A 16,247-nucleotide genomic window follows, 5' to 3' on the forward strand; every position below is an offset into this window, starting at 1 on the left:
GTATATTATGTTATATTCTAATTTTTATCATAGTTACTCGATATATGTCGACACCACAGTACTTAATGAATTATAAGAAAGTTTACGTAACTTAGTGATACAAAATAAAAAAAATTAATAACTTATAGTGGGTATAATATATTCAACCTTTTTTATATTTTCCTAGTCTATATTGGTGATTTCAAACAAATATTCATAGTGTATTCTTCTCAACTAAATTCCACCCATTTGTTGCCAATTTCTACGAAATTCCTGCATCGGGGCATGCAGGAAATCCACCACCGACAACTCCGGAAAATATAATGTAAAGTTCAAACTCCATCTGTGATGATAATTCGACCGTTGCTTCTCCTCCCATTTCCCTCCAAACTTTTCTCCCTCTCCATCCATGGCTTCCACTGCTCTGCTCGCCAAATCCCTCTCTCTCCAATTCCAAACACCAAACCCTAACCTTAAACCGATCCAATCTCGAATACAATCTCCAAATACTCCATCGCAAATCCTCCGAACGCATCCTCCCAAAACCCCCAAATTTCCAGAATCCCAAGCCTTCCCCAACTCCCTCCCCCTCCACTCCAAGAACCCACATGTCATCTACAAGGAAGTCCAAAAACTCGCCCGCCTCGGCCGCCTCCGTGAAGCCCTAACCGTCCTCGATTACCTCGAGCACCGGGGCGTCCCCGTGAACGCGACCACCTTCTCCTCCCTCCTCTCCGCTTGCTCCCGGTGTAAAGCTCTCGCCTTTGGCCGCCAAATCCATGTCCACATAAGAATCAACGGCCTCGAAAGCAATGAATTCGTGGTTTCTAAGCTGATTGAGATGTACGCCTCTTGCGGCGCCGCGGAGGATGCCGCGGCGGTCCTCTCGGTGCTCGCGCCCAAGAGCGCGTACCCGTGGAACGCGCTTCTCAAAGGACACGTGGTCGGCGGACGGCGGTGGAGCCAGGGTCCGGTCGCTGTGTTTCAAAAGATGCGGGAGGCTGGGGTGGCGGTGAATGAGTACACGTTCTCTTGCTTGATTAAGAGCTTCGCGGGATCGCCGGCTCCTACTCTAGGGATGAAGGCGCACGCACTTTTGATCAAGAATGGGTTCGCCGGTGCCCCAGTGCTTCTACGGACTTGTTTGGTTGACATGTATTTCAAGTGTGGGAAGATTCGGATGGCGATGAAGATGTTTGATGAAATTCCCGAACGAGATGTCGTCTTGTGGGGAACAGTTATTGCAGGGTTTACGCATAGTGGGTTAAAGAAGGAAGCATTGGCATATTTGAGGTTCATGGTGGAGGATGGGTTAGAGCCAAATTCAGTAATAATAACGTCGGTTCTGCCAGTGATTGGAGAGATATCAGAGCGTGATTTGGGTCGGGAGATTCATGGGTATGTGTTAAAGAAGTTCCGCGATTATGGTAAGCTTGTTTCTATCCTATCCGGATTGATTGACATGTACTGTAAATGTGGTGATATGATATCGGGAAGGCGGGTGTTCTATGGATCTGCTGAAAGGAATGCAGTGTCATGGACTGCTCTTATGTCAGGGTATGCCTCAAACGGTAGGCTTGAGCAAGCACTGAGATCAATCGTTTGGATGCAACAAGAAGGCATCAAACCAGACGTTGTCTCCATTGCTACAGTTATTCCAGTTTGTGCTAAACTGAAAGCATTGAAGCAAGGGAAAGAAGTCCATGCTTATGCTGTGAAAAGTTGGTTTCTGCCCAATGTTTCTATATCCACTTCTTTGATTACAATGTATGCAGCGTGTGGAAGCTTAGAGTATTCCATCAGAGTGTTCGATGGAATGTTGAGGAAGAATGTCATAGCGTGGACGGCATTGATTGACTCCTATCTGAAAAATGGCAGCCCATCTAATGCTTTAGATGTGTTCAGATCTATGCAGGTAGCCAACCGTAGGCCAGACGCTGTTGCCATTAGTAGGATGTTAAGTGCTTGTGGTGAATTGAGGGCTTTAAAACACGGGAAGGAGGTACATGGCCAAGTACTAAAGATGAAGTTGGACCTAATTCCTCTTGTTGCAGCAGAAATAGTCAACATGTATGGTAGATGCGCAGAAGTTGAGATGGCACAAAGGGTCTTCGATCGAATCCAATCAAAGGGATCATTGACTTGTACTGCAATAGTAAAAGCTTATGGATGCAATGGTCGATATATGGAGGCACTAAATCTCTTCGATTGGATGCTATCGAATGGTTTCATTCCAAACAATTTCACTTTTGATTCAGTCTTTACGATTTGCGACAAGGCAGAGCTGTACGATAGAGCTGTTAGGATATTCGATTCCATGGTTCGGGAGTATGATCTGAAGCCATCAGAAGAGAATTATGACTGCATGATCCGCCTGCTCACTCGTGCAGGACAGGAAAGGGAAGCACAGAGATTTATCTTTCTGAAATCTACTCTACTCTAACAGTCATGCACATATTTTGCTTCAGAGAAAGGTAAACATGTTGATTCTCCTCTTCTGCTCAGTGTTCATTAACTATTGGTCCACTTCATGTCTGAACAACTTAGAGGGGAGAACAATTAGTTTCTGCTCTGTAGATAAACATCTGAGATTAATTCTATTGGGCCATTTCTTTGGTGTCTTTTGTTCCACTGCAGTTTCTCTAGGATTATGATTAGATCATATGCAATTACTTGCAAGAAATATAAGAAGATGCTGTAATGGCTAATGAATAGAATGTTTGATGCAATTATGTAGGCGTCAAGTTGTATGGTCAAGACCTCAAAGATGAACATAACAATCCAACCCAATAGTGCAAATCGGCCCAAGATAGATAAGATTATGTACAGCATTTCAAGCATTCCCCTAAGATTAGCTATCTCTAACTAAACTTTCCTTGTGTGATATTTTCTCAAGTATTTATTGGTAAACAGATGGAAGATTAGCTACACTGGACGAAATTTGGACTCTCGATCCTTAGAAAAACTAAAACTAGCTATGATACTATGTTAGATAAATAATTGACCTAAAAACTTAAGCTTTTAAGTAATAGATTATTACGTTATATAATGTCTTAACGAGATTGGGATTCTGACCTCGCGCGATCATGGACAATCTGCTCATCTGATGGTCCAATCATGCTTGTTCAAATTCTACGATCTCTTGTGATGCATCATGTATTACTCTGTAACTCTATCATTTATGATTAGAGAAAATTATAATCTCTGTTGAATAATTGCTTATTCCCAATGTACCAATGTGAGATTATGCATTATCTTTGATGCTTAATTTTCTTTTATAAATCATGAACTCGTAGGTTAATTATAGACCTTATATAAACTATTGGAACAACTCTCCTGGTAAACAAAAAAATTCTATTTAACATTAAACTCCAACATCCACAAGGGATTCAAACCCATGAAATCTGTGCTACTAGAATTTGAACCCCCATGTTTGGCCTCTTGAAAACCTAAGCTGATAAAAGAATAACTACTTAATATTAGAAGTTATTATGTTTTTAAAAAAATATAACTGATAACTGATTCTTAGACTTGAATTAAGCAACACATTAGTAAACTCCCACTTTATTATTATTATTATTATTAAGAATACATACATATAGTCTCGAATTCGATTTTATCCTTTTAGAAAAATAAAATAAATTTGAGTCGAAACAAATTTAATTTAAATCCATATGATTCTAAAACCAAAGTCAAAACCAGCATCCCCCAACATAGGTTTTTGGATAAATAGCAGCATAAAGAACTCGGATAAGTAACATACTGTCATCTTATTACTTATTCATGCGTATCTATCTATCCAAGCTGGCTCCATGGCCCATCTCATTAAAAATAAAAATAATTAAAAAAAAATAAAAAAATCCTAATTTAAAAAAAGAAAAACACGATAAAATAAGATCCCCAAGGATCAGAGCATCTGGGCCCCACACCCGTGCTTCCCAAATGCAGCATCGGTCTCCCAGGCGTACACGTAAGCGTCACTGTGCGACACCTGGGCCTCAAAACTCGTGCAAGCATCCGACAAGGATCCGGACCTCCCCCGCGTGTATCAAGCTCCCACCAACTCGGTACGGCCTGCGTCCGTGCTACGGCGCGCCTACACGTGGCGGTCACCTGCCACACACGAGATTCGGACACCCCCCACCCGCCCCCCTCTAGTCCTCTTCGTGACGTAGCTACCATATAAAAAGTTCATTAAATTCAATATTAAAAATTATTAATTAAGCAAATTATTAAAAAAATAATTAATTTTTTAGAAATTCATACCTCTTTATCATAACATTTGTTTTTAATCTAACCATATAACATTATTAACTCACAGAGCCATCTTTGTATCACCTAATCACTAAAAATAATTTCTTTAATTCACCTATTTGAGCATATTGTTTTAATGTGCAGATTTCAAACAGTCAAAAGACTCCTCTTTAAAATTTGACTCCAAATTAGGTGAGCTGGAAACCATTTTACAAAGAGCAACGTGAGTTAATTCAAATAAATAAAACAGAAAATATTACTAAAATTAAAAATATATTGTACCCAAGAAAAAAAAATGAAGCATTTTCTTTTTATAATCTATTCTTGCCATGTCAAATTAGATACTTTAATATTTGTTGTAGTTAATGGATCAACTATATTATTCTATGGGAAGTGAAAGAGCACACCTATTTACAGGCAATAGTTTTTATAAAATTCAATACAAAAGTGAAATATTTAAAGATATAAAAAAAAAGGTTAATTATTTATAAAAATATTATTATTGAGATAACAACATGAAGAGTTGTATTTTTGTATAATTTATTTTTGTGTTAATTATATATATATTTATCTTTCTTTATTAGCCAATTGGGATAGGAATATAAGATTTGATTGTCTCTGGGAAGGGACCTTCCATAGACTCTGTGTCAAATTTTGGTCGGGTGATCTATGAGAACCATTAATAGAATTATATATAATTCGGATGAGATAAAATAATTTATTAAGAAATTAAAAAACACTTCCTAAAAACTCATTCAAACCTCAACCTGACGTACGTACGTCTTTAATGGAAGCCAGCCCGTCCATCTCAAAGCATGTGATGGCGACCCCTCTCTCTCTCTCGCTCTCTCTCGTTCACTCTTACAGCTGTACCCTTCCAGCTCGATATAGCTATTCACTGACCTCTGTAACTCAAAACATCCCCCACCATATCCTCATCCATCTCTCACCTTCTTAAATTATTATTATTATTATTATTGTTATTATATATATATTCATCACTTCACAATCTCAGTAGCTACCAGGAAACTCAATCACCTCTCATCTCCTCCTATATATATATATACACACACACCTCTCACTTCCCTAACACTACTTGATCGTCTACTCGATCTCGACTACAAACTACAACAATACCCAATATTTTCACTGTCTTCGTACTAATGTCGAGCAGAGGTAAGGAAAGTCCCGAACACTTGCCGACGACGACTGATGCCCTGGTCACTTACCGGGGAGTCCGCAAGCGGAAGTGGGGGAAGTGGGTTTCCGAAATCCGCGAGCCGGGGAAGAAGACGCGGATCTGGCTCGGCAGCTTCGAGTCGGCGGAGATGGCCGCCGTGGCGCATGACGTGGCGGCGCTGCAGCTCAAGGGCCGAGCCGCGCGGCTCAACTTTCCGGGATCGGTCGACCGGTTCCCCCGGCCCGCCAGCTCCGAGCCGGAGGACATCCGAGCCGCCGCGCTCGAGGCGGCGGCGCTGGCCCGGGTCGGGTTCGGTTCGGAGTCGGATCCGGCTCTGGCGGGATCGGGTTGGGAACTGCGGGACGAATGCGACGAGTTGGGCTTGGAGTCGCCTGCCCTGTGGGCTGAGCTGGCTGAGGCGATGCTGATGGACCCACCCGTCTGGGGCAGTGCCTTCGCTGACGTGGAGGACTGGGGACACGTGTCTCTGTGGGACCCGCTGCTGTGAGCCTCCCTGCCTGAGTCCCTCCCACCCCCACGTCGGGACGTGGGCTTGTATTATTACTGGGTGTAGCACGTGACAAACACGTGAATACAAATGAATGTATTATTATTATTATTATTATTATTTCTACAGTGTCTACTTAATGGGTGGAATTAAAATAAGCGAGTGTTAGTATACAGCATTATAGTATACGCGTGATTCTATTATATATGACTAGATATTTAAATATATAGTCTACTCTAAATTGGATAATATTCCCGAATTAAGTTATCCCAAAATTTATTTCTTAATTCTTTTAATTTGAGTACTTTGATTCAAATTAAGCAGATCTCGAACTGCATTTTAAGTCTGGGAGAACTCATTAAATTGTTTGTAGTTAACATTAATGGCAGGCCAAAGTCTGGCCTTCTACACTCTCAAGTGGGTAAACGAGGATTGAATCATAAACTAAAAGGAAATAATATGGAGAAATAGTTTATAATGGTGCCCAACAAAATAAAATTATCATCAAAATAAATTATTATTATTATTATTATTATTATTATTATTATTGTTTTTTTTGGGGGGGGGGAGACAATTACAGCTTACCCTTCTTTAGTTTGCATGTACTTTATTATACCTGTGGGGGTAATGAAGTCTTTTATTATAAATATTTATTATAAATAAATTAAAAATTTATAACAAAGTCGCCACCTCGTAGGAGACACGTTGATCGACGTAAACACTAACATTGTCGGAATCTCTTCTTTACTTGTCTTCCTCTTTTTGTTTTTGGTTTAAGGATTGTCGGAGTCTTTGGAAGGAAACCGCGTAGGGTTTGTCACATCCCTGGGATTTGAGATGGGTTAGTGAAATATTATAACACTTAAACTAACCCACCAGAATAATACTTTAATCCATGCATGTCCAACTATTCTCACCTTCCTTATTCTTTGTTCTTAATCAACCTGCATTCATATCTTGCTCAATCTTTATAGAAAACACCATCACAACTTTGACTTCCAACGGATAGATATATTATAATTCCCAACTTGACTGAGTAAAAGTAATGTGGAACTCGTGGAGGGGGTGCATGACTGCATCATCTCTTTCACTCTCAAAGACAGCTAAGTAAGTTGCAAAGAAAACAGAGAGATGCGAATATATATATATATATATATTTTAAGCCCAATAAACCTCATGGTCTAGATGATGGATGAGAAAGAAAAAGATGGTGATGGAAGATTTAGGATATATTCCAATGGGATTGTTGGGTGTCGGAGAAGGATCAAGCGTTGTAGGTGGAACGTCAAACAGCTTCGTCCTGCCAAATTTTTGCATGCAAAGTGTGAGATTTAGGATCTGATCTATGTGGTGCGGTGCGGTGTGGTTGGTGATTTGGTGTGGAGTAGCACATCTTGACTAATCTAGTCAACAGTGTGAGTCAAAGACTTCAAAGTTACTGGTCAACTGGCCCATAACAAATAGGAGTGTTGATGGATATGGGAGTTGGTTGATGAGTAAACAAAATGGTGGACAACTGGGAGGATGTGGACTTACATGGGATTTTTTTTTATTTAATTTCCAAGAGTTGTAATTACCACCGTCTGCAATATTATTATTTTCTTATGCGGAAATATTAAGGATTTAATTTTAGTTATTTTTGTGTGTATATCTTGAAATTCTTTTTAATAATTTTGTGTGTGTATATCCCTCTAAATTTGATATTTGAACGTGTGACTATGAAACATATATTTTCTAAATTACTTTTCAAAATAAATCTTATTTTAAAAATTAACTGTTTATTAGCTTCAACACTCCTAGAGGTATCATTGCAAAATAAAGGTCTAAAAGGTGTACATGAAAAAACATCGTATGTTTGAGGGTATACCTAAGATTAATATTAAGGGGGCCTAAGAGATTTTTGAAGGGAATAAATCCACACAGACCAAACAAAAAAGAACACCCTTTAATCGTAGTGAGCCCTATCTTGACTATTTGGAAGAGAAAGATAACAGTAACAATTTTGAGTAATTTACTGAGCAAAGAAGGACAAATAGCACAGGCATAGCATGATGAGATTAGACATAAGGCACACCAAAAGATCATCGATCACACACAAATATGCTGATAGATTGCTGGCACAGACAATGACATCAGACTTAGATCCTTTGGATAAACAGCAAATGATTCTACCAAGAAATACATAACGAAGTAAGATGAACAATCTCGAAAGCTTCGATGGTTAAAAGGGTTAGAAGTTGAATGAGGATTCCCACTCTACCCTCGTACAGGGGAGTGGAACACAAAACTGCGTCATAAGAAAAAAAAGAGAGAGAGAGCACTTTCACTGAAAAAGAAAATATTACTTTCTTAAAATTTGTTAAAAAAGTTTCAGAACACACGCATCAAATATCACATGCTTTATGTAATGATTGTAAGTAAAAAAAGCCAATCTACAAGCTTCTAAATCTCTCCTGGAAGTTGCATTTTGAAACACAGCACATACTTCTGTCGTTTCCATCCAACATCGTTCTAGTGTTGTGGTCGTCGGATGAGCCCTGGTATCTGCAGAAATGCATATAGATAAATGGGAGAAAAAATCATATGGCTGTTGACATATAGCACATCCTTTAATTTCTTGAGAAAGACAACAGAAATACCAGGAAGCATAAAAAAGAGAAAGTCCTAACAAACAGGAAGGTAATAAAGAGAGAAAAATATATCTCTAGAAGTTAAACATGGAGAAAAACTTGTGCAAGCTTGCACTACTTCAGCTGTGGTAGATTACAAACCTCAACACCATGAGGGCCTATTCGATTGCGAGATACGAAATTCAGTATGAGTGATGCAAATTCCTCTGGTACATCTTCCTGAAACAAGCAATTTAAGCAAAGCATCAATTAGTGCACTATAGTTAAAAGCCCAGAAAAATTCATATTTCAACATCCATCATATGCCAAAGGCCAGAATTCAAGTCCAAATTCCATGCTACTGGATTTAGTTTAGTAATACTGATAATTATAAATTACGTGGTATCAAAACCATGTCGTAGTTCACAAGATCTTCTTTAATAGTTTCTAGCTATTATTAAACATGTTCTGACCCTTCAGAAATTGCACAATTCGATTAAAAAATCTATTGATTTCTATCAGTTTGCTTCTCAGGTGCAGAACTAACATCACAAACAATTGCAAAATCTATAACATTCTGTCTAGTGAGCTTTAGTTTGATTTAATAAGCCTGAAAGACCAGAGTGAGACTTTGGTCTAAGAAGAAGCATAATCCAATATTTGTCATACTTCCCAGCGTCTTGTATTTGGAGTTTTAATGACTTGCAGAGGAAGTTTTGTGTATTAGTTTAGGGTATTACTTAAAGCTCCATAATTTGAATGATACAAATTAGTTTCCAACCAGAGCCACTTTCATCCACATACAGTTTGACTTCTTGAATATGTCCAAGTAAGCAGGCCATAATCATCTTCACTACATGACATCTCACTTCAGCATGGTGTTATACAAGTGCTAGAGTACAGTTACATCAGCCTGTTGGATGCTGCCCAGTTTGAGTTTCTTAAATCTTCAAAAATATATGCATCACATCTATTGCTGGCTAGAAAAATTGATATTGAGAAAAGAAGTAACCTGAATTGCATGTCCAGTGGCCCGAACAATAATCATTTGAAACTTGCCTTGCATTTGACCAATTGTTAGAGCTCTGTTGCAACATAACCAACATGTTACACAATCGGTGATAAAAAAAAAGGTTTAACCCAGCTATACAAATTGATGCACCATCCATAAAGCTCAAGGAAAAAAAAATTCAAACTTTGACATAAATCCAATTCAAAATAACATTTAAGAAAAAAAAAATGAATGGTCTTACAAGACAAGTTAACTAAAAAGAGCATGTACCGACAAGTAATTTAATTAGAACCTGTCTAATCTGTCTGTTCCAGCTAATAGCAAGAGTTTTGGAACTGGACATGATAAGAACTTATCTGAGAGGCCTTCATACCTGAAAAGCATGAAAATAATGAGTTCCTCAATTTATGAACATGCTGAAAATGAATTCATGAAAAAATAGGCTGAATCCAAAATCTTGTCAGTAGATTATCTAGAAAAATTAATTATCATTTTGATTATGTTTGCCTACAAGAATTCCACTACTGCCTCAATTTATGGCCATATGAAGTTCTTTATCCCTCTCTATATCAATTCCACTACTGCATAGTAGGTCCCACTCCTTTATCATGCATCAAATTTGTATCGAAGTGTATTTCAACTGTGTATCATACCCTCCCTTCCTTTATACTCTCTTGCTTCATTTGCTCTTATTCTTTTTCCAGGGTTTCCAACCCTGAACTAATCTCCGCTACATCATTAGTGTAGTAAATGTGATTTCACAAGATGTGTTGTTGAACAGTGACCGTAGCAAGCTTCATAAAGTTGGGTACTTGGGTAGTCATCTTTGAGCCTAGTGTTCTCCAAATGCCCACTTGAAATCCTCAAACAACAATGCAAGATACTGATCAATGATACCGATGAACACTACCTTACACTCTGATTAATTCTAATTCATGATATTTCAAATTTAAATGACAGAAGTGAGCTTTTGTGTTAGAACTTCAATGTGTTAAGAAAGTATTATGAGGTGATTTTCCATAAAGATGTTACCAACTTTTCTGCAAAGATACGGACATACCAGCCTTTCCAATACTTTTCTGATTCTTCAAGAGGTGTACGGTATGTATAACTGCAAAAAAACTGAGGTACAGTTAGTTCATGATAAATCAGAATATATGAGCTGCAAAGTTATTGCTGTCATTGATTATTTAATGAAACTGTAAAGCAAATAAAAAAAAGGTTGTCAGATGGAATTGCTTACCATTTTTTTGATTCATCATACTTTAAAGTTGATGGAACAGATAGACGGGCAGATTCAACATTCCTCAATGGGCCACCTCTTACACTCCATTCAACCTATTGAAGAGAATAATATTTCCAAATTGTATAAAAGATAAAGAAATAGTATTTATTTTTAGATGCAAATCAATGGTTCTGCACATCATATATCAGATATGGCACCTCACTTGGCTGTATAGATCAAACTTAATTCGATAATTTCACTTGCCAAATAATAGTAAGAAAATGGTATTGATATTAATAATCATGAACTCCCATTACAAATGATCAACAAGAAAACAATATCTACTAATGTATACATAAAAAATCCCAGCAAAAGTAGATTTTATGTTTAGGCTTCACTTTCCAGAGTGACAAAATAGCAAGTATGTTACTGCAGTATCATATTGTATTTGAAATCAATATTAATCCCACAACAGTTTCACTGTTTGCTAGCAGAAAAGATTTCAATCAAATAACATGCTCTATCATGCAGTTTTGGTACGTATCAGATGTTATACCCAAGATTATTTAGCTCTTTGATACTCAAGAGTCAAGACTATATATCAAAATTTCCTTAGCTCCTTGGACAAAAGATCTAGGAACTCATACTAGTATCAGTACTTGCAGCAAAATATAACTCGGATAAGAAGAGTACAACATCTACTCATGAAGTGAGCATCTATTCCCTGATAGGGAACTCAAGAGAATTTCACACATCAAAGGGACCAGCATTTACTGTTAAGGAAAAATTAAATTCAAGTAGGCAAGGGGTTTGTTGCTATATAGAGGGTTGACTTCACATTAGAACCAAGGTCAAATTTTGCCATGAACCCTCCAAAAATTTGATGCAAAAATCCATAAGGAAAAATACAACTATCCTTATGCTGAACATTTTTGAAAGTCAGCCAGCAGCTACTATATAAAAAGAAGCATCAAATAATTTCCGCTGATATTTGAAGAAAGTTGATAGTAGATCTTGTTGAACATACTGCTTTTTCAATAGAAGAAAAGTATTGCATTCGACTTGATAGAATCTTCTGCATATGAACCAACGATGACATGGCAGTTCCCTATTTCAAAAGTTAAATGAATTAGAACTAAATGTGAGCAGTATATGAAATGAAAATGGAACTCATGCTAAGAATATTTTCGAGTGTAAAAACGGACCTCAACTACATCAACGACAATAAGTCCTGTTATACTGGAAATGGCTTTTCTTGCAGCCACATGTACAGCTACTGAACCTCCCATGCTGAATAGGGGGAGAACAAAACCAATAAAAAAAGGAGAAAAAGGAAATAGTTCATTACTTGCAGATTATGGCACTACAGATCAGAAAGTATGATATGGATACATGTACAAGTTTATTTCATGTACTTGTAGCAAAATAGCAAATGTCCAAAAGGAAAAAAAGATTATTTCTCTCCAAGATCAAAATAGATGAGCCTTTTTGCTTATTGCGGTATTAGTTTGCATGTAAAAAAGTTCTAACATAGTGACAAACCAAATGGAAAAAACACCGGGGAGAAAAGGGAGGAAAAAGAAATATTGTTCACTCCTCACTTTTAGCATGTTGTTCACACACATTTTAGCATAGAATGCAATTATCATATAGGATAGTAACAACTAGTTGTCTAAGGAGACTTCCATCATTACATTTTCAATAGCACTTTCGCTTTCATTTTTATTTTTTCTTAATCTTTATTAGTATCCTGTGGTTAAGAAATCAGGCTGACCACTCTTCCCTTGTTGTAATGAAAATTTAATTGCTTCCACAGTACTGTTAAGCATGGATCCACAAAAGACAGTCTAACAAGAACAGCTATCTCATGCATATTGTCCCCAGATCTAACGTGAAGAAAATGCTCTATAGGAACTTTTCTTCTTTTTCAATGGTCTTTTCTTTCAAATCTTCTAGAGGTTGTGGAAAGGTGTCAGGCATGTTCATCATTACAAACTTATAACATAGAGTTATAAACCACAATTGTACGATGCACATTCTGCAAGAGACGACATGAGTACATCTGTAACTCAGAGAATGCAAATCAACTTCAGTGAAATAAAGTTGATGACTGATAAAATCAAAATAATTCAAGCAAACAATGTCTCCAAGTGGAAAACCTGTGGCCAACAAGTATGATTGCTGGTGCAGAATCTCCATACATACTCCTCAAAACATCCAAAACATCATTGCACAGAGTCTGTGAATGGAAAGAGTTGCAAAGCAAAATTTTAGAAGGATGTTGCTTAACATAAAAGGATTCTCAAAAGGCCAAGAAACCTAAGTGATTAACAGAGTGATGGAAAAAGATCCCACAGAAAAATATTCAGTCAAAAATCTGAACTTGTTCTACACAAACAGTTTACCAAGATTCAAGGAACATACTTCAATAGATAAATCCAGATCATTGTCAGTAGAGGACTTTCCATGCCCTCGCAGATCCATTGCAACAACACGAGCCTTTTCCTTGATTCTACTTGCTGATAATGCAAAAGAAAGCCTGGAGCAGAATGAAATTTTAATAATCATATTGAGAATAGAAAGTAAAAAATGTCAAGAAATATTTCCTTCTAACCTTTTTGTGAAAGGTTGGACATATCATATACTGTTTTCACAATAATGCGTTGATAAAATTAGAACTCTAATAACAGATATCAGTAACATATTAGGTACACTAAAGATCTTAATAACATGCAGAAAGAGATCAGAAATCGTCCATCAGTGACCAAATTACATTGAGATCCATTCTAATCACAAATTAACCTCCACTGATATCTGCAATAAACTCTCTAGAAATTTAGTAGTAATGCGAATCATATTGCTTTAATAGACTATTTAGAATTACAAGCAACAATACAACCATCTGCATTACATAATTTGCAAGGAACCTGAACATTCTTTTAAGATTGTAGATGGTCAGATCCAAAATTTACAGATAGTAATTGCAGTGAATTTGAGAAAACTAGAAGTGTCAATCTTCAAGGGCATCCATTAAAAATTAACAAATTACTCAATTCGGTACAGGCATACCCTGAATAGCCACCTCCATGTAAACAAAAAACAACTGGTCCTTCTGATCCAGCTTTGTAAACATGAAATACCTGAAAGTGAGGAAGTGAAAGAGATACAATGTGATTCAACTTTTCATGCAAGAAAAAGCATAAATTACGATGCTAATGGTGATAATGATAATGTTACTCACATTGTCTGATCCCTGAATTCTTACATCTTCTTCTTCATCAAGATAACCTGACCAGTCTAGAGGTGCATACTTTTGGAGTGAACTACTGTAGAAACATTTCAGAAATGCAATAGCTTCATTCATTTAAAAGCATGCAACCAAAACTATTGGCATCGATCAACAAGTCCTTTCTATATCTAACCAAGTAAAAATACACATTGCGGATGTTGCAAGAACCTCCTAAAAATTATTACCCTGAATAAGTTTCATGTCAAAAGCAGCAGTGAGTTTACAACTTGACAAAGTAATTATAAGCATATTAGTTACTTAATAATTACACTTTTACATATCAATACATGCTATTTTCTAATAAATTTTGCTATCCATCTGCAGACTGAAACTACACTTTTCCACGATATGGAATGTATCACTACAGTTGGTATGGTGAGTAAGAAGAGCTAAATCCCTTTCAGTCCTGACAGTCAAAATCTAGATGGACAACGAGTCGGGAGAGATATACTTACAGCATAGTCATGATTTTTATATCAAGTTATAATGTTTGTTAATTATTCATAAGGTAAACTTTAAAAGAACAAATACCAACTAGAATATAATACTTTTCACCCACTCCTTTCACTGTAAAGACAAATCCAAGTAACTAAGAACCCTAGTTTGCCTATTTATCAAGTAACGATACAATTTGAAAAAACCAGTTACAAGTTCCACCATTTCAGAAAACTTTAGAAGCATTTCCAGTTCTCCACTCGTCTTGCATAAGTTTCTTCCTAAAATCATCTCAAGTAACTATAATGCAACGTTGCAATGTAAATGAGTCCTTGATTTCTCCGATCCAACTAATAGAGAACCAAATCGAGGAAGATAAGCGATGGATCGAGAAATGGTTTCTCACCGGGAAGCGGGGCGCGGGGGGACCGAATCGGGAGAGAAAGGCGAAGAAGAGACGACAACCTCTTCCGGCGCGTCTTCTTGGAGGGAGGAAAGATTGGAGGGCTCCATGGATTTCGTCCTCTTCTTCTAGGATTCAATTCTTCGCGAAGGAAGAGGCCGATAGAAATGGGAGTGTGGGAAGGAAGAAGAAAGAAGAAAGAAAGAAGGTGGCATGCACCGCTCGTGCGGTGACTCGTGAGCGAGAGAAACTTCTTGATGGAGGCCTATTACCAAGTGGCAGGATCCATGTTAATTACGCCTTACCTGCGGTCCACCAGACAATTTAGTAATTTTGTGTTTAACAACCCCATTTAAAACTATTTGTAACTTGACCCCTACTTTTTGCTTCATCAGAAAATTATTAAATTATAGGAAAATCTATCAAAAACACTCTACTTTTTCTTTTATTAGCAATTTTTTTTAGATTAATCAAATAAATTGAGAACTATGTTAAGGTCAAAAGTAACGAATAAATATTTTAATTATTCATTAACTGATATTACGGTATCTGTTTTGAGGCATTTAAAACAAAATACAGGATAGAATAATAAATAACGATGTAGTAGGGTGTAAACGATAATAAAAAGAAAAAAAGGGTTTTTTTTCACTTTATCTAAAAAAAATAAAGGTGTTATCTCGAAATTAACTTAAAAAGGGTACATTTGTCATTATAAAATTATCTAATAGGATCAAGGGTTAAATATATTTTATCCATTTGTACTTATGTCTAAATTTCTTCGAACTATACTTACAATTGAAGGGATATCGTTAGATTTTTTTATTTAAATTAACATAGCAAAAACTGAATGGCAAACTCATTTTTTTTGTTTTCTAATTTTTTATAGACAAAAATACTCCTCCCATATCTAAGCACTTTTTTATTTTTAATACCTAATTTTTTTGTCTTTTTTTCTTTTCCACACATGTCGTCTTTTGTTACGAATCAGCCTAATCTAATCCGTAACGATTTTGGACTCGATAAAATACATAACTTCTAAGGGGATATGCGAATAGTCTAACCAACGGATCCTCCTAAGTTTTGGATATATTGTTGCTCTTGGAGAGAGCTTTCCAACGAATCCAAGATCACGGAATTCGGACAGTTAGATTTCAAGATATCGACCAAACAGTGACTGAAGGTCAATTAGATTCTAGCTTGATAGCCCACCAATGACTACATAGATGCTAGATTTAATTCTTAGTATGAAGAGGGAAAAGTTATTGTAGAAAAGGGAGGTTAGAAGCTGGAAGAGGTTAACTAGAGACTTGGGCGGTGAAAAACAGGAGGTGAGAGAAGACGCCAATGGCTAGA

General features: G+C 36.9%; 3 protein-coding genes across 4 annotated transcripts; 2 read left to right on the forward strand and 1 right to left on the reverse strand.

Moving 5' to 3' along the window:
• The first annotated feature begins 352 nt into the window (after positions 1-352).
• Positions 353-2,605, forward strand: LOC140758380 (pentatricopeptide repeat-containing protein At1g71460, chloroplastic). The gene has a single exon (XM_073094512.1). It carries the CDS (start codon positions 389-391, stop codon positions 2,420-2,422), a length of 2,034 nt encoding a protein of 677 aa, XP_072950613.1. The 5' UTR covers positions 353-388; the 3' UTR covers positions 2,423-2,605.
• A 2,676-nt stretch (positions 2,606-5,281) lies between these two features.
• LOC140758382 (ethylene-responsive transcription factor ERF022-like) lies at positions 5,282-6,041 on the forward strand. Its single transcript, XM_073094514.1, has one exon. The coding sequence runs from the start codon at positions 5,397-5,399 to the stop codon at positions 5,919-5,921; it is 525 nt and encodes a 174-aa protein (XP_072950615.1). The 5' UTR covers positions 5,282-5,396; the 3' UTR covers positions 5,922-6,041.
• Positions 6,042-8,242: 2,201 nt separating this feature from the next.
• LOC140758468 (uncharacterized) lies at positions 8,243-15,138 on the reverse strand. Of its 2 annotated transcripts, XM_073094650.1 has the most exons (13): positions 14,898-15,136; positions 14,009-14,093; positions 13,837-13,907; positions 13,192-13,306; positions 12,927-13,006; positions 11,973-12,057; positions 11,795-11,875; positions 10,786-10,880; positions 10,603-10,653; positions 9,835-9,915; positions 9,543-9,615; positions 8,693-8,770; positions 8,243-8,465 (listed from the first exon to the last, which is right to left on the reverse strand). In XM_073094650.1, exons 1-13 carry the CDS (start codon positions 15,002-15,004, stop codon positions 8,433-8,435), a joined length of 1,035 nt encoding a protein of 344 aa, XP_072950751.1. In that variant the 5' UTR covers positions 15,005-15,136; the 3' UTR covers positions 8,243-8,432. The 2 variants fall into 2 exon arrangements, 1 of the variants encoding a protein (XP_072950751.1); XR_012104114.1 differs by lacking the exon at positions 8,243-8,465 and having other exon boundaries at positions 8,706-8,770; positions 10,603-10,664; positions 14,898-15,138.
• Between the last annotated feature and the right edge of the window lie 1,109 nt (positions 15,139-16,247).

The sequence above is a fragment of the Typha angustifolia genome, chromosome 3 (assembly GCF_048772165.1).
Source record: "Typha angustifolia cultivar Huaian chromosome 3, ASM4877216v1, whole genome shotgun sequence".
Classification (NCBI taxonomy): domain Eukaryota; kingdom Viridiplantae; phylum Streptophyta; class Magnoliopsida; order Poales; family Typhaceae; genus Typha; species Typha angustifolia.